The following is a 26,091-nucleotide window of genomic DNA, read 5'->3' as shown; positions in this document are numbered from 1 at the left end:
TCCCATGGCTTGGTGGTGCCTTTCAGTCCCTCTAGGAGTCTGTCTGTGGCCACCTGTTCCCTGTGGCTAGCCAAGCTGGCTGTGCCAAAATCCTGAGGCCTGCCCCGGTTGGGCCTACGGTTCTTATCTGTGGGGAAGCTACAAGCCAGGTCTTGGGCTCCATGTCCTGCTACCTACCTATTTGTTTAGTCAAGCTACCAATCCCTGGAGAGGCCAATCCCAGGGTCAGGGAGGCTGGTGGCACGGGCCCAGACTCTTCTCTGGAGGCTAAGACAGCTAAAGAAACTGGCAAGACCCCAGAGGCCCAGGTACCAAGGTCACCTTCCCACCCCCGCCCTGTCCCTTGGAGTCTGCCAGCCCACGGCTGCTGCACCAGCTGCCTACAGTTCCCCCCCGCTGGGCGGCTGAGGGTCCGCCTAATCTCCCATCTGTGGCTACCGGGCTGGGACATTGCCTGATGGGCGGGCGGTCCTGGCACGGGGCCCACAGCACTGGGTCGGTGTTTATGAGCTGGTGCCCGGGCAGCCCTTGCCAGTGACTCCAGCTAGAACCAGTCAGGCCCGGTGAGGCTGTGGGTGAGGCTGGGGGGACAGCCGCACCCCTCACCCTGTCTCAGGGCAGGGAATCCGGCAATGGGCCAGCTAGGCAGGCAGGAGTACTAGCGTGCATGCGCGTGCAGGCACACACGCGCGCACACACACACACACACACACACACACACATGCATTCTCTCTCTCTGCTGACTGGCTGGCCTGCTCCCTATTAGCCGGGTGGCTGAGAGCACTTCCTTTTGCAAACAGGCTGAGCCAGGTGTGCTCCCTGGTGCTGCTAGTGACTTACTACGTAGCTTTGGGCAACCCACCCCACTTTTCTGAGCCCTCAGTTTCCCCATTTTACAAACGGGGATAATGATGCCTGCCCTGGCTCCTAGGGCAGTTCTGAGGATAAAGTAAGTTGACAAACTTCCTACCTCTGTTCTGATCGCCTCTCATTCGCCCTCCACATCACAGCCAGAGGGGGCTTTCTGCATGCACTCTGCTCTATTAGAAACCTCTGTTGGCTAACCCTGCCCACGGGATAAAGTTCAAACTTCTAGCCTGCTATTCAAGGCCCTGGGTGACTCAATCCTATGCCTGCCTCTTCTTCCAGAACTCTCTCCTACTGTTCATCTGGAACATCTAGAACTGTCACTTTTGCGGCAAATTTCCTGCCACTTGGCCCATGCTCCATGTGGTAGTCCCCTGCCTACACCACTGCGACCCTAGGCAGGCCCTTCGCCTGCACCAGACCCTCACTGCACTCTGGCCCAGGCCCCTGCTGGGAGAATGGAGGCCCTGGGCTCAGGCTGCAGCCAAGTGTCAGCCAGGGCAGCAGAGGACTCTTACTGTGGGAAGCAGAAGGCGGGTAGGGGATGAGGATGGTGCGAAGTGGCACTGGCTCCAAGTGTGGGAACCTGAAAGGGACATGAGGACTTGGCTATGCCTGGCGCAGTCCCTCCCGCCACCATAACTGAGCGCACTGTTGGCTTTGCTCAAGTGCCTGTCCTTGCTGGCAATAGCCCAGGTAACGTGGCCCCAAGGGCTATGGCCTGGGTGGTGGCCCGTGACCCTTCTGGATGCTGGGAGAGTGGCAGTCCAGGAGCCAGCTCTAACAGGCCAAGCGGTGGAGCGACAGCCACTCCTGCTGATCTTATCTGAGCCCGCTGCAGGCAGTGTGGGATGGAGAACCTGTTCCACGCAGCCTTGCACCCATCGCAGGAGCCGGAGAGTAAGCAGACAAGCCCCTGAGAAAGGAGCCTGGTGTAGCTGCATCCTGGCCCAGCACCTCACATAAATCACCGTCCCACCTCACCCCACAGCCAGGCCCACATACAGCCGTCCCCCACCGCTAGCGCAGGGCACTACCTTGTAGAGCGTGTTGCGGATAATCTCGATGTTCATCTCATCAAGGTCCTGCTCTGAAATGCAATCCTGGAAAAAAGCCGCTGGGGAAGAAAGACACGGGTGTGAGGGGTGGCCAAGTGGCCTAGGCGAGAGCCCTGCTGATGTTCAACTGCCTTACAGGGCAGAGAGGGCCCCTGCCACAAGGCCCATCAGGGTAGGTATTGGGGGTCCCCAACCCAGCCTGGGCTGTTGCCTTGGAAGTGGCAGAAGCAATACTCTGGGCAATGCACACTGACCTGAGCTTCTCCTGCCTCCTTGCTCTTAAAATTGATTTATAAAGGAGGCGGCTAGCCATAACATGATCTAATCATTGCTGGGGCAGACCCAAGCTCAGACCATGCCAAAGACAGGCTTGCATAAGAGGCCATGACATCCTCCCTTCTCAAGGGGCAGCTGTGGATTCAGGGCCTGACTCCTACTTCTCTGCATCCCCCAGGAAGGCCTGGCGCCCACACTTGGAAAACCAGCCTCCTTCTCCTTAGGACAAGTAATAGCTCAGTGGGCATGGACCACTGACCCAGGGGGCCACTGCGGGGCTAGAAGGAGGCCAGAGCAGAAAAGAGCATGCACGTCCCCCAGGAGGGCCTGCAGACTCACTGGTCTGTCTCATTTTTAAAGATGGAGAAATTGAAGAAGTCACAAACAACCCAGAACTAGCTCAGAGTTGCTGGGAGAGTTTATGGCAGATTAGGTGAGCAGGTGGGGCTTGGGCCAATCAGCTCAGGACCTAGTGTAGCTTCGAGCCCTGTGGTTCAACCCTGGTGACTTCCTGGAGGTGGTGCCCCTGAGCCCAGGACTCTGGCTATGAGGGCACTAGCTGGTTATGGCCTTAGTGCTTTCTCCTCCACCTCCTAGGCAGGCGAAAGTCAGCACTGCCTAGGCAGGGCCCTGCAGGAAGCTCCCGACTCCCCTCCCTTCCTTGGCCTCTGATATGGACCCTGCATCCTGCCCAACACCGTCAGACTTGGCCCCTGGGACCTGCTCGGTAGAGGCAAGTGAAACTGTTTGCTTCCCCCCTCTGCCTCACAGGCAGCTGGCCCTCTGGCTCTGCTTAGGCTCCAGCCTGGGGCCACAGTCTGTCCCAGCTCCCAGGACTCCAAGGGACTTGGGCCTTTTTCTCACTCCTCTCCATGGGCTCAGCCCTCCTCTGTATTCTGAGAAATCGGACTGTTTCAAAGTTAGATGGTCCAAGTCAGGCCCTGGGGTAGCCTGCCTGACCCAGCAAAAGCAACAGGAAAGGAGCAGAAGGGGGAAGAATGGCAGGAGGAAGTTGAGGGGAAGACAAAGGTAAGCAGCAGTGGGCAGGTCTCACTTTCTGGCTCAGGGCTACCCCACTCCAGGAGTCCACAAACCCCACACCGAGACGCTGATGCTGACACCAATGCCCACCTCCCGCAACCACTACAGCAGCTCACCCAAGGGCGTGTCCACCAGAATGGCATTGTAGAGCTCGGCAGGTGTCTGAGCAATGTTCACAGCCTCCATCTGCTCAAAGCTGCCTAGTGGGTGGCACTTGGGCACCAGTTCAGCGATGGAGCGCTGGTGTAGCGTGCCCGTGATGAGCAGGATCACGTTGTCGATCATGTAGCTGTAACTACAGGCGGCAGACAATAGCAGGGTAGCCCATTGGGGCAGGGGGCTTTGAAGTCCCAGCACAGCACCATGCCCTTCCCCTGCCCCCAAGTCCCGCACAGGCCACCAGCCCCTTTATAACATGTGCTGACTCATGGGTGCTACAGATAAGCACCAATGTCTCGTCTGTCTTCCTGCCCAAGTTCCTCACCACCCCCACCTCTAGGAGCACAGGACAAACATGGCCCCTCCCTTGGGGGGAGGAGGATTCATGCCCCAGGAGAGATTGGGACACGGGTAACTACCCGACAGCCTCAACAGTGCTCTAACAGGACACAGGAACCGTGGGCACAGGAGGTGGGACGTGCAGCCCTGCCCTGGGTGGGAATGGCCAGGAACCTGACAGATAAAAGGACTATGAGATGAAAGCATGTTTTGGGAAGAGGGAACAGTGCGTGCAAAGGCCTGGAGGCATTCAACGAGTGACGGATGCATTCGAGGAACTGAGCAAGGTCAGGACTGGCAGAGGGAGAGGAAGGCGCAGCCAGCAGAGCTGCCAGCAGGCTGCAGCCTGGAGGCTGAGGGCCCCGACTTCATTCCCAGCACTAGAGTTCCACGAGTGGGACTTAAGCAGGGAAGACCACCATCCAGCTAGGGTCACTCTGGCTCCTGGGTGGGGACAGAGGGGGAGGGAAGGGGGGAAGATCATTAGGAAGGGAAGGCTGGAGAGGAGCCGGGGGAGGCCCACTCTGGAGTGAAAGCCCAGGTCAGGCAGACCTGCACAGCCCCACACGACAGAGAGAACTGCCCTCCTCCTTTAGGGCCTGGTGCCAGGGCCAGGCACCCACCCAGGACAGCCTGGATGAGATCCAGAGACCTGGACAGGAGGCTGGGCTCAGGTCAATCCCAGGCGGAGGCTCTTTGAGGCCCTTCCCTGCAGAAGGCCAGCTCTGGAGGATGCATGGGGAGCAGAGAGGGCTGTGGCACCGGGGAGGGGTGGGATTGCCTAGTTCAGACTCGGCCAGGGACAAGGCTCTGCCTCCAACCAGCAAGACATTGCCACAAAGGGGCTGGGGCAAAAAGTTCCGTGTAGTCACCTATGCGGGGATAGAGTGAAGCGGGGGGGGGGGGGGGGGGGGGGGGGCCACAACTGTCCTCCAGCCTGTCACCGATTATGAACTCAGGGTACACGGGAGCTGAATGAGGCCCAGGGGAATGTCCTCCAAGGTCAGGGTGGGACCAGGGTGGGGCATTCATGGAAAGATAAGAGCGGGGGTGGAGGCTGCTTTTCTGAGTTGGGCACTTAGCACAGATCCTGTCCTAGCTCTGGGTGAGCCAGAGCAAGGGCCCTGCCCTGCGACAGGATCTTGAGCACCCAGTGCTGAAGCTGTCCAGGGAAGACCCTGGCAGGAGGTGGCTCCCAATAGCAAGTGAAGAAAGGGAGGGAGGTGGCAGCCCAGGGCCCAGGCCTCAGCTCAGAGGGCTGGCCCTCCAGGAAGGCAACAAAAGGAAAAGGCCCTGCTCCTGTCCTGGCCTGACCCCCACTTCCCCTGCTTACTGCGCACTCCCCCAGCTCGGCGCCCTGCTATGACCTCTGCTCTCCTGGGCCCAGGGCCAGGCAGCTACCCTCTCTCCACCCCCAATCTGGCTGGGTCAGCTACAGGATGTGTACTGAGAGGAGACAGGCCCCCCCCTTTCCAAACTGTGGACCTTAGGCAGGGTCTATTTGCAGCTGCAAGCCAAGAGGCCCAATGGCCAGCCCCCTGCCCCCCAACCCCACAGTGCTGGCAGAGTGGAGGGAACTCAGAGAGAGCCTGCCAGGACTTTGGGCCTTGGTCTCTAGCCCTAGCCTGTATCTTTCCTACCCTGGACAGCACACACCCTCTGTCCCTGATGCCTCCAGAATCTACCATACCTCAGGACCCACTCCACACATGCACCACCCAGCAACACTCCAGTTGTGCCCCATCCAGCCCCATCGTAGCCATGGCACTCCCTGAGACAGCCACAAAGACCCTGCCCCTGAGCCTAAAGATGCCCTTTCACGCTCTCATGTCCTTCTGCAGAGGAAGAGGGAGAAAAGCACATCCCACGTTATCCAAGTGCTCCCATAAACGCCAGCATCACCAGCCCCACTGTGAGGGCAGGCAAGGCTCCGAGACGGCCAGCAGCAGCTACCAGCCCCACCACACTCTAAGGCAGAGGAGCTGCATGGCCCCACGGCCAGCGCCCCCATGCCTGGCTCCACATTCCCCACCTAGTCTTGTCTTCTCAGAAGGACCCCCACAAGCCAGTTTCCTCTTTCTAAACCTCCCCCTCCTATGCCCACAACTCAAAATATCTGTGTATGCTGTGGGTAGGGCTCAGCTCGAGTCGGCCCGAGGAAGGTGCCTCAGGGAAGACACTGCCGTCTGGCTTTGCTGCTGTCCCTCCCGTGATGGGAACAGGCCAGCTGTGATTCACTTTTGAGAGCTGACAGCAGATATGGAGGGCGGTGGTCACACCCCCTGGTTTCCTGAAACCTCTCCTGCCACACATCTCCTGGACACTGAGGGAAATGCTGAGCCGAATAAGGGCTGTTCCCGATCATGCCACCCCAACCCCTTCCTGGGCCCTCTCTGAACCCCGGCTAGGCCAATCCTGGGTGATCCTGTGCCAGGCCCAGCACGTCCCTCCCCTTGGCTGACTGTAAGGTTGTGGCAGCAGCAGCCCCTGCCTTTCTCTGCTGCCCAGTGAGGATCAGAATCTTCTTTCCCAGGAGACAGGACAAGCCTGCCCGAGATGATGCTGGCCAGCCATCTGCCTTCTTCCCAGGGCCGAGGCCTTCAGCAGACAGGGAAATCCTCCTCCTCTCCTGGCTTCAGCAGCTGCCTCCCTGCCGCCAGAAAGCCACTCCACCGTTCCTCCCTACATTTGGCCTCAATAGGAGGGAATGAGGTTCCAGCTGGTCAGCATCTCCCTCCAGGGGAAGACAGCTGGGGAGTGGAGGGCCAGCTGCCCGCCAGGCCAAAGAGGCCCTTATGGGATAGGGGTGGGGCAGCCTGTCTTCCTCTGCCCAGAGGCCCTGCCTTGCCCTGTGCCTTCAAAACTCAGCTTGGAAGTGGCTCACGCATGTAATCCCAGCACTCTGAGAGGCCGAGGCAGGAGGATCGCTCAAGGTCAGGTGTTCGAGACTAGCCTGAGCAAGAGTGAGACCCTGTCTCTACTAAAAATAGAAAGAAATGATCTGGACAGCTAAAATTATATATATAGAAAAAAATTAGCCGGGCATGGTGGCACATGCCTGTAGTCCCAGCTACTTGGGAGGCTGAGGCAGAAGGATGGCTTGAGCCCAGGAGTTTGAGGTTGCTGTGAGCTAGGCTGATGCCACGGCACTCTAGCCGGGGCAACAGAGTGAGACTCTGTCTCAAAAAAAAAACAAAAACAAACAAACAAAAAAAACTCAGCTTGGGCCTACAGATGTTTTAGGCTGGAGTTTAGGAAGCCACTTTCTCCAAGAAGCCTTCGGAGTCCCTAGCCACCCCTAGCCCCCTGCTGTGCCCTTTGGTGCCACCTGCTGGAAGAAGATGACTTCTCAACCCTGGGGCTTGGTCTCGCGCTGGTGAGGAGGCCACGATGACTAGGTACCCCTGCCAGCCTGTCCACCTGCAGCTCCCAGCTCCCATGAACTGCTAGTGACAGTATCTGTACTTAATCACATCTGAGTCCTGCAGAGCCCCGTCCAGGGTAGAAAGTGAACAGAAATATCAGCCATGGCCTTGGCACACCACCTCTCAAGCCTCAGTTTCCCCTCTGTATCACAGTTCATGATCACTAGAGCTTTCTTTGTGCAGCTCTTTCAAAAAGCTTACATTTACCATCCAAAAGCCATGATAAAATATCTAATTTTGCCTGTGACATTGTCATTATCACCAGAACAAGGTAAAATTCCAAATTGTTAAACAACTGAATTAATTTCTACGGGGATCTTGTAAGGAAGAAACATTCCCCCATTAAATATGGCATATTTATTTACTGATAAAAACAAATGAAATGCTTTCCACCAAATCCTACAGTATACATTTGTCAAACAGCGATCAGGATGAGGGAGGTGTGGCCCACAGCAGCGCTAGTGAGCTCTGATCGTCTCATTAAAATCTTGCCCCTCCCCAGAGGTCCAGTTGGCTCCTCCCACCTGAACTGAGCCTCCTGGGCCTCAAGGAGCCCCTGTGTGCTCTTCCTCCAGCCCAGGAGAATGCTTCAGTGCTGGCACTCCTTCCAGCAAGAGCCAGGTGCAGCTCAGGGCACAGAAACCACAGCAGGCCTGGAGCCCCAGCCTGCAGAGACCTGCCATGGACCCAGAAACTGTGATTATGGACAGCGAGGGCAGGAGGGTCAGGGTAGGGAGGCCCAGAGAAACCTGATGCCCCTCTGTGACCAAGTAGGGCCCAAGGTTGGGGTGACATGTCCTAGAGAGAATGGCAGATGTGCTGACAGGCTCATTAGGCACTTGAGGCCACCGTCCTGGGACAAAGCCTCTTTCCAGTTGCACACTCCAGGCTGGTGGCAATGAGGCCCTTGACACAAGAGAAAAACAGGCCTGAGCTCCCCTTGGTTACCCACGCTCAGGCTCTGCCAGTGGGCACCTGGAACACGCCCCCTCCAGGGAGGCTCACCTGTCCGAGGACATGGGCCTTTAGGGCCCACCTTGAGTGAGATCAGACTCACTCCTCCCACAAGAACTCTCCCAGCTTCTCTTCCAGGGCTGACTCTCCTATGGGAAAACATCATGGAATGGCCCAGGTCAAGGTCCCCTCCAAGGCCAAGAAACCCTAAGAGAGGTTCTATCCCAAGTCACACAGTAAGTTAATAGCTGGGACTTCGTACAGGGACATATTAACATGTTAGCACAAGAAATTGAGCTGGATCTTCTCAAGACCACATAATAACATAATAACCTCACTCAGGCTATCTGCCCCCAGCCAGCCAGCTGCCTCTGCTTCGGCCACCTGCTCTGTCGAGTGGCCTATCCCCACTGGATCCTGGAGTCCTCCCCATGCTGCAAACCTCTGTTTCTATTTGCTGAAGCTAGCCACAGGCCTCTCCAGGTGCTGTCTACACCACCACTGGCACTACCCCATTGCATCCAGGCACCTTCCTCCTGCCACTGGGCATGGCCCAGAACAGGCACTGTTCACGTGTGCTGGCTGAAGGCTGGCCAGGACCTACAAAAGCCTTGGACACTGTCTCACACAGAAGGGGCAGAGGCAGCCTTAATTGGCTTCTGCTTGCATACCTTCGGTCACAGGGAACTCTTCACCTCTTGGCAGAAGCCTGTTCCAGCCATCCTGGAGCAGCTCTGAAAGCAACTAGGCTGGCACTGTTCTCTCAAGGTCTTCACAACCCGGATGGGGCCTCTAGCTGAGGCTCCTACTACCTGGTAGACTACACTCTCCTCTCTGGGTACATTCCTCTGGCATTTCTAGGGTGGCTCCCTCCTTCCCTGAGCAGGCACCACACCTGGAGGCTGTTGTAGGGGGCACAGAGCCGGGGCTCCATGCTTGCTACTCAAGACATGCATAGTTCCCTCAGCCTAGAACCCCTTCCCTCAATTCTTCCCTTAAGTGCCTTTCCTCTCAGCCAAGTAGCCACCTCCTCCAGGAAGCCAGTCCGGAGTCCCCAACCTAGGGGTACTCCCCTGGTGCCAGCCCCTATGGAGAGCTTCACCCCTCTCTGCTCCATCCCCCCATCCACACACTGGGGATGACCTGCTGGGGGGGAGGGAGAGTGGGGGAGGGAGAGAGGCCAGGGAGGTAAGTTAAACACAGACATTGTGAGAGAAGGGAAATGGCTGGAGGGTGGGGGACTGGACACTATGGTCAGGCCTGCAGACCTTGGCTGCATGAAGGTCAAGGGTGACCTTAGCCTGGGCCTTGTGGTGCAGCGAAAGGACTTACGGAAACTGACTAGAGGTTTGAGGGATGAGGAGGAGGTGAGAGAACAGTGAATGTAAAAGTTTAGATCCCACAAGATGGGTTTTTAATGGTGGGAGAGATTTGACCTTGTTTAGAAGCTGAAGGGAAGAATCTGGAAGATTCTGCACAGACAGGAATGCAGATGAGTGGCCACTCGGGGTCCAGGGAGTGAGGTGAGGGGACTCAGAACATTGGTAGAAGGATCCAAGGGAAAAGGAGGGTCCTTCTGCCACTGGAGTGGGGCTCAGGGGGTGAGGTACAGATGCAGCACTGGAGGCGTACTGGTTTTCTTGTCTTTGTGTAAGGGGAGGGGAGCCATCTGCCCAGAGAGGAGGCTGAGAGCAGGAGAGGGATGGTGTTTAAGATGGGGAGATGGTCTTCCCAGTCCTGGTGGGGGACTACAGGGTGCTGAGTAGGTGGAGCAAGAGGCCACTGGGCAGGGATGAGCTGAGGCTAGCCGAGCAGTGAGCATACATGCTTGGCAGCAGGCATGACCCCCAGGCCAGCTTCCCCAGCTTTGCTCCCAGCAATGGAGGTGGGGGGAGGGTGGCTCCAGGCTGGAGGCTGCTGGGATTCCTCCAGGGCTGGGGGGCTGCCAGCCGGGCGGGACCACGAGTCGGGCGGCCAAGAGAGCTGCGGATGTTGGCAGAAGAGTGCTCCAAGGATGGACCAGGGAACCTCAGCTGGGGAGGGCGGGAAATGAAGACAAAAGGGACAGTAGGGGAGGAAGCAAGGCCCAGTGTCCTGCTGAGTCCGGAACCCGTGTCCCACAAGGGACTGCGAGTGGGTTGGAGGGCCTGAAGGCAGTGGGTAGAGAGGGTGCCTGATTCAGCAATTTCAGGAGTGGAGCAGTTCCAGGTGGTGACATGGCCTTGGACAGTCACCGGTAGGGGTGGGTGGCTAATGTGGAGAGTACAGGAGCAAAGGAGCAGGGTCATTGGAGATGACGAGGTCATGGACCAAGCAGCCACAGGCCCAGATGGGCTCACACGTGTCTGCTGAGCGATTCCCGAGTGAGGGCTGGAGTGAGTGGTCAAGAGGACTGTGAGCCACAATCAGCCATGAATGGAAGGGGCGAAGAAGGGGTGGATTCAGACGGCCTGCCGCAGGATAGCACTTGGCTGCTTGAGCACACTTGGTACTTGCAGCCAACCTCCAATAAAGAGCTGGCGGTTGTGCGGCCTTAGTCACGCTCACTGTTCTCTCCGGTTTCATGGCTTGGCAGACCAAGACCAAGACAGGCCAGGGGCTAGATGCACAGGCAGGTAGGCCAGTGGGCAGTGAGATGGATGACATCTACCCTCAGACTACTGGCAAGGGGTTAGGCCTCCTCTGGCTAGGCTAGCTGGGAAGGCCAGAATATTTACCAGGAAGCTGAAAAGCCTTGTGCAAACAAGTTGCAGGCTGGGCTCTGGCAATAAATGCACTGCTTCCTGGTATGCCCGCGGCTCTGACCTTGGGGCAGGCAATGCACAGGCTCAGGCCAGAGGTTGATCAACAGATGGGGAGCTGCACATGACTCCTGATACAGCAGCACATGAAACACCTCTTCTCTGGCCTCCTGCCCCAGGAAGTCCATGTTGGCATACCTTGACAGGGGCCAAGGCAGTGTGAGCATGGGCCCAGCTAGGACAACAGAGAGGCTCCCAGGGAAGGAGGCCTGTGGCCAGGAGAGGGTCTGCTTCCCAGCTTGGGCAGGTTCCCTGGCCCTTCAGGTGTCCCAGCCTATGGCTTGCACCTGAGGATGAAGCCTTCTGGCTGCAGCACCCACCCACTTGAGCAAATGAATCTTGTACAAGTGGCTGCTACCTGCTGGGGTTGGGAACCAGGCCAGGCAGGAGGCATCTAACCCTGTCCCTGCAGAGACAAGCAAGGTAGGTGTGCCTGGTCCCAAGGACAGTGGGGGCACCATAATCAGGTTATAGTAAAAGCTAAACAACACATGGAACAGTGCAGGGAAACACTTTCCCCCACCACACTCACACTCTGCCAATGCAGAGCACACTCAGACGCTGGCCACCAATCATGCTTCTGCCACCACTTGCATAGGCCAGCCACCTCGGCTGGGGTCATTTCTTTGTCCACCAGGCCCTGGCTCATGGCTCTTGAGAGCCATCCCTGCAGAGGGGGCCTCTCGACCTCCCTATGCCCACAGGCACACATGGCAAGTAGAGACTGTCCAGCCCAAGTGCCCTCCCCCGGCCTGCAGGCCCCAAGGTCCTTTCCCCCGCTCAGCTTCTCCAGGAGCTTAGTGTGCACAGAGCTGCACCCAAGGCTCAGATGATGGGAAAGCAGAGGTAGCCAAGAGTTATAAGCATGGGGTCTGCCCACCTGAGCTCCCGAAGGCTTGGGCCAGAACTGAGAAAGGCAGTTAGATGTGCAGCCTGCCCCCCAACCCTACCCCTGCCCAACTCCCTGAGACCCAGGGCCACACTCAGAGCAGATGGAGACTGGGCCTCAGACCAGACAGGGCCAGAGAGTCTGAATGGCACATCCCAAGAACCAGGCTCTTTGGAACCCTGTCCATCCCCTGACACCTGACCCTGGCAGAAGGTGTGGGGCCTGGTGAGTGTTCAGTGTGGGTGCTGTAGGGTGAGTGAGAAAAAGGGCCCCCACCTTCCCTGGTCTCCCCACCCCAATCTCTGAAACACTAGGAACACAGGGAAAGGGGCTTCACCCAGCACTACTGCACGGGACACTCTCGCCTGCCCACCGTATCTGTAGCCAGCAGTTAAGTTGCAGGAGGTGCAGGGCTGTTGAGCGACCAGCTAAATCACACAGCCTGGGAGGACTCAAAGCAGTGCCCGATGAGAGCTGGCCTGACAGAGCCGTCATCAGCTCTGATAGCTACCAGAAGCATGAAGTCAGCTGGCCTAAGCCACGCTGGGATCAGCTCCTGCAGGTGTAGCTATCCTGCTGGGTGCGAGGGGAAGACACTGCAGGGCACACTCACGTAATGAAGTCCAGGAAGCTGGCAAGTGGCTCGTAGGCGTGGTTCCTCATGTGGCGGAACTCTACCACCATCTTCTCCTTGAGCCGGTCATCGATGACTGACACTGTCAGAGGCGAAGCCTCGTTGGCCAGGAAGTTGCCGTAGTCAGTACTCTGCAGGTGCAGTTTCAAGTCTGAAACCCAAGGGTTGGGGGTAAGGGCTGGCCTTGCTGAGCCCCCGCAAGGGTTCCAAGTCCCCATCCCCACTCCAACACTGGGCTCTAGCCTCTCCCCTGCCATTGTGTCCTGCTGCTACCCAGACTTCCATCTCCCTGTTGGCTCAAGGCCTACTACAAGGCAGCCAGGCTAAGGCCCTGGAGATGCCCCAGATCCTTGGGCCACAAGCCAGCACACTGGGCCCCAGAGTCCAGGCATAAGTGGAACAGCTGTTCCCCAAGATGACATGGCCGGGAAACCCCAACCCAAGGTCCAATTCACAATCCACAGCCTTTGAGGCCCTTCTGTGTGCTAGGCTCTAGGATGGCCCTACCTAGAGCAGAGTAAAACACGGGCCCTGCCCTCCGGGGCCTCAGGGTCACAGAGGCAAGCCAACACAGCCCCAGGCAGCCACCAGGCAGATAAAATAAAGGAGATGCCAAAAGCTGTGGGAGTAGAAAGGGCACCAAACTAGGACAGAGAGGATGAGAAGGCCACGATAGGTTGGGCCACAGCAAAGAGCAGGGAAATAAAAGGTATGAAGGAAACAGGCAGCAGGATAGTATGAGTGAAAAGTCGCCTGGAGGTTTGATCCAGTAATCCCATTGCTGGGCATCTACCCAAAGGAAAAAAAGATATTCTATAAAAAAGACATCTGCATTTAAATGTTCATAGCAGCACAATTCACAATTGCAAAGATGTGGAAACAACCCAAGTGCCCATTAATACATGAGTGGATTAATAAAACGTGGTATATGTATACCATGGAGTACCACTCAGCCACAAAAAACAATGGTGATCTAGCACCTCTTATATTATCCTGGATAGAGCTGGAGCCCATTCTCCTAAGTGAAGTATCACAAGAATGGAAAAACAAGCATCACATGTACTCACCATCAAATTGATACTAACTGATCAACACTTAAGTGCACATATGGTAGTAATATTCACCAGGTGTCGGGCAGGTGGGAGGGGGGGAGGAGGAGATGGGTAAATTCACATCTAATGGGTACAGTGCGCACTGTCTGGGGGATGGACAAGCTTGTAACTCTGACTTGGGTGGGGCAAAGGCAATATATGTAACCTAAACATTTGTACCCCCATAATATTCTGGAAAAAAAAAGTGGCCTGGAGTGTGAACGAGTGGTGTGAGGGGGAGATGAGGCTGAGAGGAAAGACTGGGCATCTCTCTTCAGAGTAGCTGGAGACAGGCAGGCCAATCCTAAGGGCTCTCCTGAGCCTTTAGGGACAGAGGTGAGGGAAAAGGGAGGAGAGAGAGCAGCCCTGGGGAGGCAGGACAGGAGAGGTGTGGTGGGACCAGGGCAATAAACTAACAATCCCCCAGCTTTTGGCTTTGTCCCCGGGGCCCCAGACTCTTCGCCATATAGCAATCTTTTTTTTTTTTTTTTAAAGAGATGGTATCTTGCTATGTTGTCCAGGCTGGATTAGAACTTGAAATCCTGGGCTCAAGCAATCCTTCCACCTCAGCTTGGGTACACTGTGACTACTCCCCCACGCCCTTCTGACCAAGGCTTCCCCAGGTGTCCTCAAGGCCCGGAGGACCATGCTATCCTGGGCTGCTTAGAGAGGAAGGGAGGTGGGCCATGCAACCCCTCTACAGGCTTAGGAGACCCCTGTGATGTCCCTCTTATTGTACCTTAACAAGAGAAGACTGCCCCCAGCCTGGAGTCAGGTGCGCTACAGCAGAGAGGGAAGACAGTATGTGGGAGGGGTGAAGTGGGGTGGACAGCCACTGGACTGAGTGCCTCCCACTGGCATCTCTGGGTGGACCAACAGCAGGTAGCACCCATGCCCTCTGGGGTTCCTGGGCACTCATGGAGTGGACTTTAACCTCCTGAGGCCTGCAGGAGGGACTGGCTGCCTTCACCATTGCTCCACCATTTATGACTACTTTCCTCCTATGGCAACCCAAAAGGGCAAACAAGAGAGGGCAAGGCAGAGCAGGCAGAAGCCACCAGCCCATTCCACCCCATGGACTCCAGTGCCTTTTTACCTGGGAGATGTGCACACTCTCCTACATCTCTAACCCAGGCCGTCTGCAATGAGCCCCCGCCCTGGGCTCTATTCTCCCTGACCCTTGCCTGACCAAGCCCCAGCTACTTCTGGAATAGGGCCTGGGTGAGAAAAGGTGCTTTGCTCAGTAATACTTGGGTTGTTGCATTATGTGATAATTCATTTGGTTGTTACAGAAAAGTTCTTAACTATAATTGATGGTTGTTGCCATCATAGTATATTTCTAACTCTAGAAATTGGCTTCATGTGGGAGATTTTAATATCCTTGAGCCTGGGCAAATGCACAAATCTTTTTAAAAGAAACATGGAGAGAGACCCCATCTCTACTAAAAATTAAAAAATTAGCCAGGTGCAGTGGTGTGAGCCTGTCATCCCAGCTACTTGGGAGGCCGAGGCAGGGGGATAGCTTGAGCCCAAGAGTTTGAGGTTGCAGTGAGCTATGATCACGCCACTGCACTCTAGCCTAGGTGACAGAGCAAGATTGTCTCAAAAAAAAAAAAAAGAAAGAAAGAAAGAAAAAAAAGAAACATGGTTTACTTGCTCAAAACTGTTCAGTTTTAAGACATCGTTAATGTCCCTAAAGTGGTTTTTGTGGGTTTAAATTGGTCCCTCTTACTATAATATTGGAATGAGACCTACTTAATTTATTAAGCCATCTCCATGCCCTGATTTTATATACTTGTATCTATCAATAAACATCGGGGTTCTGGCCCAGGCCCAGCAAGTGCTGAAATCTCCACCAGGGGAAGCTGCGGAGCGGAGGGCAGCTGGGAGCCAGGACTGGAATACGGTGCTCTGGGTCAGACGGAGGCACTGGCGAGGCAGCTGCCAGAGCAAACCTGTCCACTCATCCATGCAGACACTGTGGCCAGCTGAAAGCCCTTCTCAAGCCAGGAGACTTGTTCCTCTCCAGCTAGAGGAACCTAGAGACCAGGCCAGATGCACAAGGAGGGCCCCAGGGCAAAACCCCATCCTCTAGGTGGGGGCCCTCCTGCCAGTGGCCCCACTATTTCTGGGGACAGTGAGTCTGGACCCCAGCCCAACTTCCTGACCCCTCCACTCCAAAGCATCCAGGGGCCAGGGCTCCACTGGGCATCTGTGCACACACTGCTCTTCTGAGCCCTGGCACATGCTGCTGGGAGGCTTCCCCAAGCGAGCTGTCACCTCCCACTTGGGATCCTCATGAGCTCTCAAGCAGCGTGGAACTTCCTCTGCCCCAGCCTCTGCCTTTGCTCCACATGGCTTCTCTCCCTGGGAAGGCTAGCTCAGCAACTTCCCCACTGCCAAATACCTTTCCCCTCTCCAGCCCTCAGTGACTCTCCATCCAACACCTGGCACTGGTCAGGTGAGAGTCCTCAACCCAACACGATGGGGGCAACCCAGACCCATGCTAATTGGAAACACATGGGCCATTCAGTGTACTCAGTCTCATGCCAGGAGTAACCTGTGTGCTGGACCTCCCAGCCGCCACACCCACTTCACAGCCTTGGGAACAGAAATCAGATGGAACATGAAACTCCAGAGTCCCACAGTCAGGGCGTAGAGGGGCTGGGATGTGGGTCAGGCCTGGTGGATTCTGTGCATCCCTAACCTGGTCTCCTCTCCTCCCCAACTCTGCACCTCCCTAACTACATTCTTCCACAGCCCCTGGCCCAGGACAGGCCTTTCAGATACGGACTCCGCTGTCGGCAAAGACTTTAGTCCCAGAACAGCTGGCAGGTGGCAGAGGGGTAGGAGAGGCCAGCGCATGCCCTTTCCCTGACCTCAGAGGCAGCCTGGATGCTCACTGCCCACCTGACAGTCATGGACCTGGACTGCCACGACTCGGTGATAAGTCCCTCTGGCATCACTTGTGGCACCAGCCATTCCTTGAGAAACTAGGAATGTGTGCATGCTAACGAAGGGGACAAAGCCAAGGGGTGGGCTCTCCTTTGCATGCCCCCCCACCCCTGCTGCTTAGCACGGCCTCAGAGCAAACACCCCCATGCCTTGGCTGCTGCGTTCTGCTGACGCTGCATCTGGGGAAGCCACGGCTCCAAGCGCTGCTGGAACACAGGCGGCCGGGTGGTTTCTGCTGGCGTTTGTCGGATCAGAGCAAACCCAGGAGGCTCTGCTGAGAATCCTGCCCAAGGCCTGAGGAGTCTTCCTTACCAGGAAACTCATTTCTAAAAGCCCCCAGGGATGATGTCAAAGGGCCATTCCAGACCACTTTGCCTGGCCAAACCTCACATCTCCCTGTGACCCAGGGAAAGATGGACAGCCTACCAGCCAAGAAGGCGACTTGGAGGAGGCAGTCTAGCTGAGCCCTCAGCTTGCCCATGAGAGGACCACACAGGGCTTCTAAACCAGCTCTGGCCCTGTTGGAGGAACCTGGCACCCAGGCCCAGTGGCTGGCAGCCCCAAGTCCTTAACACAGTCTTGGCCAGGGCTAGGACAACACTGATTAGGATGCCTCCTCCTCCCCAGCTTCCTGCTCTGAGGGATGCGGAGGAGGGTATGTGACTGGGAGGGGACGTGACTGGGCGGGATCTGAGCACAGGAGGAGAGGCCTGGAACTTGTAGAGCGCTTTGTGGGAGACCTGGCCACCCAGTCCTAGCCCAGCCCCCGAGGGCAGCCAAGGACGGCGGGGCTCTGGGGCTAGCTCTGCTGTGGGCCCTGAACTCAGCAGCCTGACAGCCTTGGTGACGGCCCCCGAGAGGCCCAGACATGCCCGGCCGAGGCATGAACAGTGTTCTGGTTAGCACAGACTCAGGGGACTGCTCTGGTCTACCCACAAGCCCAGCTGTCTACCCCAAATCCTCCCATCCATGGCCCAGCACCAGGAATGTCTGGCCAGCTTGGGATCTCTCACAGCAAAAGACTTCCTCGGAGGCTGAATTCTCATGTTCAAGAAGATGCTGTTATCAGGAAGTTCTTTCTGCAGTCTGACCTAAACTCCACCTCAGAGAAAGCTCATCAACTTCATTTCCCAGTGTCTCTGGCCTTCCCACAGGGCCTTAGACTTGCTTCCAGCACCCCACACTCCCAGGACCTTCCCATACCTCCTCTGCTTCCCACATTCTTGTCCCCATGTTCTGGTGACTCCCCTACTCCATCTCTTGGTGCCACCCAGGCCTCCTGCCCCACATCTTGGCTCCCTGTTCCCAAGTCTACTCTCCACACCAAGATGAGAAAAGTCCTCCAACTCCAACATGTCGTCACCCTCACCCACCAGTCCCTGTGGCCCTAGAGCTAGAGCTCTGCCCTCCCCACAACCTGTGAGGCCCTGTGCTCTTGGCCCTTGACTCGTCACCAGTGCTCTTCTCTGGCTAGAGCGACCTTCCTGTGATCTCTGCTCCTAGCAAGTGCTACAGGGAAGACCACAGCCTGCCTTAGAGAGAAGCCCTTGAAGTGCAGGACACAGGGCTGCTTCCTTAGGCCCAGTGGAGAGGCTGGGTTGGAAAGACACCCCTCGTCTGGAAAGTGAGAGTCCCTGTCCTCCCTCCTCCACAGGGCAGCCCTGTCCACCTTGAGGTTGCCTGTGTCAAAGACTGTTGCCCTGGCTCCAGCAGAGGCCAGCTGAGCTCTCCTCGGAAGAGGCCTGGGAAGGCTGCAGCCCAATACCCACCTGGCATGGCTGCTCCTCCCAGGGCTCATCAGGCTGCACCAGACTCAAGCTGGCCCCATAGCTTCCACCTGTCCCCCACCCCCACCCCCTGCCTACCCCTAATCTCCAGTCTCCTGGGCCAGGACTCCTCAGCAGCAGGGCCCTGGCCCCAGCTGGCACCCCTGACTACCACCCCAGAACCTGATTAGTAAGAGGATATGGGGACCCCAGCCTGACCAGCACAATCTGCTCTCTGTGGGAGATAGCATGGGCTTGGCGGCCAGCCCCAGACAGGCCTTGAGAGGTGGCAGCTGGGCAGCCCTGGCCTCCCCTCCCCCTGCCCACTTCCTGAAACCTTTCCAAGATCCTGTCAACCCTGAAGGGGATCTTTCAGCCCCTCTAGGAGTCCCAGGGGCAGGTAGCACATGGCCTTTCCAGCTCCCAGGCCTCCGCAGCTCCTCCCCAAGGTCCCTGGGGAGGCAGGAAGGGAGGGTCCTGGCCCATGCCAGGGAGTTGGTCACCCATGACAGGGGGTTGGTCCCGCATGCCCCAGGGGCCCAGCAGGCATGGAGGCAGCCCTTGGCCCAGCATACTAGGTGGGGCAGCCCCTGCTCTAGACTCGCCTGTGGCCTCATGGCCCACAGAAGGGTCCTGCTGGCCAGCTGGCCACAGCACAGTGTGAGAGGACAGTGTGTTCCCAGACTTCACTTCTGCTTTTCCAGAGGTCACTCAGCGACACTCTCCTGGGGAGCTCAGGGGTTTTCAGGAATTGGGGCCTGTTGAATGAAACCATATGTGAGAACATGCTCCCCAGAGCCTAGTGTGCCCACCTTGCCATTCCCTGCAAGGGTGCAGGGCCTTGGAGCCTATTCTACCTCTCCCCTGGGTCCAGCTGAGAAATCTGCTTTGCAGGAACCGGATTTGGGCTCTACCTCCATGCTATGACTTCCAGTGGCTCAAAGCAGGAAAACTCAGACAGATGGCCAGATGTGGACAGATGGCCAGGCCGGTGGCCCAACAGAACCAGAGCCGCCCTGCCCCTCCTCAGTGAATGTGCTGGGCCTGACCTCCTCCCTAGGCTTGGGGAGCAGGAGGAGACCTCTTTCTCACATCAGGTCCAAAGCAGATGTGTGCACTAGCTGGCTGGATCTGCAGGGTCAGAGCACCACATCTGGAACTCAGTGTGGGAGCCACAGGATGGAAACCATTAACCCTGGGTCTACCTAGGGCCTGTGACACAGACTAAAGTGTCCTCTTCAGTCCCCAGGCCTCTGCCAGGGCCCATCACCAGCTCCCTGTGAACCTCATGTAACACCAACTGACTAACCCTGAGCTCCAACTCTTCCTATCAAACACCAGCTCTTTCTCCCTTCCCCTACCTGCCACCTGCAATTCCCCATCCAGAGCCTTGGCGCCCCCTCCCCCAACTAGAGTGTCCATGGCACCTTTCCCTGGCCAGAGCAGGCCCACCCACCATCCATCAGCAAGTCCGTGCCACTGCCCTGGCCCCTCTGCAGACCTATTTTGCTAGCTCATTGGTTTTAAGACATCACTCCTTAGGCAGCTGAGTGGGGCAGGGGAGAGAGAAATCTGGACTTTGGAGTCACAAGCACCTGGGTTTGAATCCTGTTTGCAGCTTGCCCCTAAGCAGCTTGCGGAATCTCTCTGGACCCAGGGAAAGGCTCTGCACTGCCAGCCTCCCAGGGCACCACAAAGACACCGAGCAGAGGCAGGGTATACAAAGAGAGCCGAACACACACACCACGGTCCATCTCTTTTGGCAGACAGGATCGCACCCAAAGCTCCCCAACCAACACTTCAGCCTGGTGCTGTGTCCTCGGCTCCAGGCTGTTGCTCAGGTTGTCCTACTCAGTCGTCCACAGAATGCCCGTCCCTCCTCTCCAGGGTCTGTCCCAACCTTTCCCCCAGGGCATGTTAGGCCAGGGCTCTAACATGCCCTCCTCCCTGTCGTAAAGCCGGCAGGGGACTTTGTGCAGCATGGGCATGCAAACACAGGCCCCACTCTGCTATCTCCTGGGGAAGGAGGAACAGGGCTGGCTCAAGATCCAGAACTCCTGTCCCCAAGCCCACGTCTCACCTCACCTACCAGCAAGATCATACAGAGCTCTGGGCAGCCCCAGCGACCTTGATAGACAGAAGCTAAGACCCAATTCTATACCACCCACGCTGCCCTGAGGTGCAGCACTAGGGTCTCAGGAGCAGGCAGGAGGTAGTGTAGCCATGGGCAGCTCTTGCTGCATGGGAAGCCCCTGGGCGGGCCAGCCAGCAGGCCAGCAATCTCGGGAAGAACCTGGAGTCTACTGCTGGCACAGCTACATGCAAGTTACTGGGTTTCAGCTGGCGCGAGGCAGAGCTCCTGCAGGGAAAGGACGGTAAGTTCTCCTTCCTCCATCCCTAGATCTGCATTTTGTTTCATGCTGGAGGCCTTTCAGTGAGGTGAGGCATTCACAGCACGGGGAATGGGGCTGATCCACAGAGGTGGCCCAGCTGATACTAGGGGCCACTGGTACTGCCCACCAGTAATATCAGACACAGGGATCAAATGGGAGGGTCACCCAGAAAGCAATAGGATGTCTGCTCCAGGTTCACCACCCCATCCTGTTCTGGGGCAGGTGGCAGGTGCAACAGAGATACATTTAATTACCCTCATGCTCTCAGGAACACCTTGTCCCAGCAGCTGGGAGAATGAAAGCATCTCTCACATCCTAGGAGGAAGTCAACTTGTTTGACAGTCAGGAGACTGCCAGGCAGGCGACAGTCCCATGTGCCAAAGGGAGGGGCAGAACTGGTTACTGCTGCACCCAGGGCAAGTTCCAAGCAGCTCTCCTCTGACTGAGCAGAGATCCACCTGGATAGGCCATCCCCACCCAGACCCTAAGGCTCCATAGGACTGGCATGGCCCAGGAGACACAGGGCTTGCAGGGCGGCTTCCCTATGTTCCCTGGCCACAGCCCAGCCTGAGAATCAGATGACCCAGCCTCACCCTGGGAGGTAGGGGCCACACCCTCCTCTGCTGCTGCCCTGCACTTTGACCTAAACAAGCTCTTTCTTCTCCAGGCTTAACACCAGTTATAGAACCTGCAGGTTGGAGTGGATCAGGACTGTAAGGAAGAACTTCTTTTCACTTTCCCAAAGATGTAAGTTTGCCTGGGTATGAGCAAGAGAGGCAAAGTGATCTGTCATAGCCAGGTGCCAGGCAGCCCAGGGACGGCCAGCTGCGGTGGCAGTGAGCTATGCTCAAAAGGTGGCCCATGTCCATGTCTAGCTACCGGGTCTGCTGGCCCACACCACCTGAGCGATCCAGTCAGTCCTGATGCTGGCTCCTGCTCTATGCGCATAGCCCTCTGGAGGAAGGACAAGAAGGAAAGCTGGGCTCAGATGGTGGTGGAGGGGATTTCTAGGGCTCTATAAAGATGGCTGTTCTCAGAGAGTACAAGCAGGTCAGGCTAGATTAGAGCATTCTGCCAGTTCCACGGTGTCTAGAGCCAGCCCAAAGGAGGGAAGTAGGAAATACTTATTTTGTTTTGATCTAGGCCCTGTGCTTGGGCTCATAGATTAAGCCTTACCTGGGGCTGTGAGGTCATGCTGCTCTCAGCTCCATTCCCTGCGGCTCATGGCAACTGGAGAGAGCAGCCCAGGCCAGGAGTAGCGTTGATCCATACCCTTGCCTGGCAGAGCCAAGAGGCTTGGGCCAGGCAAGAAGGTGGCAGGAGCAGTAACCATGCAGGCTGGTTGTGTACAGCCTCCAGGAACCCCAGCCACCCTGACTTTCAGCCCGCCTCCCAGCCACCCTGTTCAAGGGCCTGGTAGGACACCAGGACATGTGCAGGGGCAGCAGTAACGTGCCAGAGTTAGCATGACCAGCGCTGTGGACCTGGGCTGGCCCGTGGGAGGGAGGTGGTCACCTGCCTGGGGAGCCTCACAGCAGAAGCTAGGTCCAAATGATGGGGAGGTAGGAGGCATGGAGCCTAGACCAAGCCTGAAGGATAATATCCCAGGACCCTGTGTTGCCCCAGGCCTTGCAATATGGCATCTAGTTTGAAGCTTAAAGGGTTAGGGGTGGGGGAAAATGGGTGAGCTACAACCCATGACCTGGCAGCCTCAGGGCCCTAATGTGCTGGGTCATGAGTTGCAGCTTACCTGTATCCCTCAACTCCCAACCCTTGAGGCTACAAGCTAGATCCCATGTGGCAAGGCTTGGGAGAATGCAAGGTCCCAAGAAGCAGGGCCTCTTTCCCCAGATCACCCCTTCCTGGGTTGGGAGCCAGTACACAGGCATAGTCCAGGCATTCTTGAGTGAACAGATGAAAGAATAAACGAAGGGGGAAAAAACCAAAGAATGTAGAGTGACCAGACAGGAATAGCCAAGACAGGTGTCAGGAGACCATAAGTAAGCCCTTGGGCTTCACCTGGGCCCAATTTCCCAGATAAAACAAGAGGGCTAAGTAAGGTATACCTCCAGGGTATACCTGCCCAGCTCTGTTCTAGCCCAGTCAGGCCCAGACTGCATTGACTCATTCCCTGCAACCCAGCCCTGAGGGGCTCAGGGTGAGACCAGTGGCTGGATACCCAGGCAGAACTGGTGGCAAGTGTGGGGACGGCCCTGGGGCTCTGGCGCCTCTGAGCAGCCATCAGAGCAGGGGCAGGGGCAGGCGGTGAAGGCTGAGTTGCTGCAGCAAAGACACCACAGACGACTCCTCAGAGGGGAAAGCCCCATCCGCTAGTCAAGCATGGAACCTCCGCTGAGGTCAAGGCCTGAAAACCACTGCCTGAGTATACAACGGGGGACAAGGTCTGGGCAAGTGGCCAGGGCAAGGCCAGATCTGGCCAGGAAAGCAGTGCCCAGCTCAGAGCTGTTCCCCTACACACCCCTTTCCCTGCCACATGCCTGCCTGGTGGCCTCAGGAGCAGCCAGATCCACACAGGGGCAGCCCCAGCCCTGCCCCTTGAGCACTACTCCAGGGTCCTTTGGAGGAACTGTAGGGCACTGGGTGTGGACAGGCAGAGCTGGCATCCAGGCTACGCAACAGCAGCCTAGCCTACTAAGTGGCCCTTCAGGGCCTTCATTTTCCTGCCTCTGAAAGAGGAGAAAGGCCAACATTCCAGTGCAGGATAGATTTTTTTTAAAAAATCAGCCAGGGAGTAGATGTTAGGTGAGGCAGAGGCCAGGGAGGCCAATGGAAAGGCCCCCAAATTAGGGTACAGGGTGGATGAGAAAAGTTGTTAACAACTGTGATAACAACCCCACTCCTAGCATGACCGCGTGGACCTATGGTACTTACATGGAGTCTGGGTGCCTGGTTTGGGCTAGAGTCACTCTGCACACATGGACCTGTGTGCCACACACTCCTTCGTGTCCCTCAGAGTGCCAAAGGAGGTTGAGAGGAGAGGAAAATTCATCCTCTGTCCTCAGAACAAATTTTCCCTCTCCTGGAGGGACCAGGGTGGCAGGACAAGAGCGGGGAAGGGTGTGGTTCTGGGAGCCTGAGAAGCATGGCCCTGACCCCTGGGCAGCCTCGAGTTCCTACTTGAAGCCCTCGAGACACCTGGGTTCATAGATAGCACACTGTGCTGTGTGTAGCTGCAGCTCCACCCTGAGAGCTGCCAGCATGAACCAGGCAGGGGTACATGAGGACAGCTTGGTGGTCAAGGCTAGAGCAGCCTGCACTGAACGCCAGGGCAGAGAGCATCAGAGAATGTCCCCTGGACTTCCCCTGACCAACCGAGGAAGCTGGGGGCCAAAAGAGATGGACACACAGGAGACACTGAGCCACAAGCCCTACCTAATTTTAGAAGGCCAACTGGGACTTGAGTGAGGGAAGTAGGGCCCTGGGCAGAGTCCTAAGGGACAGTGGCCCTGGGCAGGTGCCGCGTGGAGGAGCAGAGGAGAGGCAGCTGGGCTGACTCTGGTCCAGCCACACCCCCTTCCCCAGGCTGCCTGGCAGCCAAGTGATCCTGGCACACCCCCTTGTGGCTGAAGCAAGGATGGCATTGCCGACAGTGAGGGGCCCTGCTCCAGTTCCCTGTCAACACAGCCCCCCCAATTTAATCTCTGCCTCAGACTCCCGGTCTGCATCTCCCCCAGCTATCGATCCTAGGGGGAGTGGGTCTGCAGGCATCCACAGAGCCATGCAGGAATGTGTCATAAGGAACAGGAGTAGGCCCAAGGTGCACATGAGTCCAGTCATGTGAAAGGGAGACCAAGTGGGCCTGAGTCTGGTCATGAGGAGCTGGTCTGTCCTGTGTCAGCGAAGACAGAGCCTTCTGAGGGGTGGAAGAGGACGTGGAGGGAAGCTTTGGCAACCTCCACCCTCCACAATCCTGTTCTCCAGCTCAGCCAGACCCTCCCAAGTCTCCAATTCCCTTTATCCAACTCTCAACACTTTTGCCTGTGTGTACCTAATAAAAGCAAGTGCTTAATAAATCAGAAACAGGACAACCTGTGACACGGTGCACCCCTCCATCAAGGACGGGGGCCTCAGCTTCCCACCCCCGCATACCACAAAGGGCAGTACCCTAAAGAGTTATCACTCATCCGATCATGCAAATATCTATTGAGCATCCACTCTGGCTAGGACTGTGCTGTCAAATCCTCACAAACTGCAGTCAGTGCTTTCTGCTTCATTATGCAGGTGGGCAAACACATGCTCCATGTCACACAGCTGGCCAGAAAGGGAGCCATGGTCTGCTTGATGCCTGGCCCCAAACAGAACTCAAGACAGGTCCTAGCAACCCAGAGAGGCCCTAGGGTCTTGATGCTGAGCAGGTGCAGATGACTTACACGACAGACCATCACATTACGTCCTTGCGCCTGTTCTTTCTCGGTGCAGACCCTCCTAACAAGCTGGAGTGCGTCTGGCTGCTGAGCCCAAGGCACAACAGCAGCTACAGGTTAGAAAGGGGGCCCGGGGTGCTGTAGCAGGGACCCTGATCACAGTGGGAAGGGTGAATGGGTTGCCTGACAGGGCGCCAGGAGCAAAACCATTGGAGGCAGACCCGGGCCCTTAGGGACAGAGGTTCTGTTCCATCTCATTTCAAGTCTAACATCCCCAGTGCAGGAGAGACTCTGCTATGTTCAGTGTGTGCCACTTAAGAAAGCAGACTAATATATTTCAGAAGGGTTTTATGCAAAATGTTTAAAATAAGGTGTTGAGGTGTTTATCTCTCTGCCATCCAGAAACCCTGGTGATCCAGAAAGCCTTCTTCAAGGATCCTGAATGGCTGACATTTGCCTCAGAAGGCCTCTAGCATGGGTTCAGGCACCGGCTCCACCTCAGAAACCAGGCCCAAGAGATCACTGAGTAAGTTCAAGGAAAATTATGTTATCACCCACCAGAGCAAGTTCTGACATGACCTCCCGGGGCAGGGCTTGTGAAACGGGGGTTATTTGTTCCCGTGGGGACTGTTACTGACTTGACCATAAACAGCTTCCCAGATAAAATCAAGCTAAATTATATACAGTGCAAGATGTAATCAGTGAAGGGAAAGCAGGAGTTGGGGTGGGGAGGAAGAGGCAAAGGAAAGAGAAAAATGGCTAGATGGAAGGTCCTGCCCGGGAGCCCTGTGCCTGAACCCTCAAGCACCCCCTGGACTTAAGAGTCTTCAGGTTTAGAGAGAAGGGGCCTGATGGGGGTTCCCCCTGGTCTGGGGGTTCCCAGACCAGCACTACAATACTGTGAACCAAAATTTGGCCCACGAATGCCCCAGACTCACCAGTGTAGGTCTCAACTTAGAAGGCTGCTGGGTGTGGGTACATTCTCTTTGTTTACCTATATATTCTAATTTTCCTTATTTTAAATCTTTATCAAATATTTTAAATTATAAAGTATTTGT

At 56.5% G+C, this 26,091-nt stretch overlaps 1 protein-coding gene across 1 annotated transcript in view; it reads right to left on the bottom strand.

Moving 5' to 3' along the window:
• Nucleotides 1-26,091, bottom strand: part of ATP6V0D1 (ATPase H+ transporting V0 subunit d1) — a 38,679-nt gene that overhangs the window by 2,301 nt on the left and 10,287 nt on the right. The window contains exons 2-4 of the mRNA XM_069497787.1: nucleotides 12,423-12,594; nucleotides 3,359-3,537; nucleotides 1,905-1,984 (exon numbers count right to left, since the gene is read on the bottom strand). Of these exons, the coding sequence (XP_069353888.1) occupies nucleotides 1,905-1,984; nucleotides 3,359-3,537; nucleotides 12,423-12,594 (431 nt within the window). The remainder of the gene's footprint in view (nucleotides 1-1,904; nucleotides 1,985-3,358; nucleotides 3,538-12,422; nucleotides 12,595-26,091) is intronic.

Source organism: Eulemur rufifrons, chromosome 23, assembly GCF_041146395.1.
Source record: "Eulemur rufifrons isolate Redbay chromosome 23, OSU_ERuf_1, whole genome shotgun sequence".
Taxonomy (NCBI): Eukaryota; Metazoa; Chordata; class Mammalia; order Primates; family Lemuridae; genus Eulemur; species Eulemur rufifrons.
The sequence above is the reverse complement of the archived record's forward strand: the minus strand, read 5'-3'. Positions and strand labels throughout refer to the sequence as shown.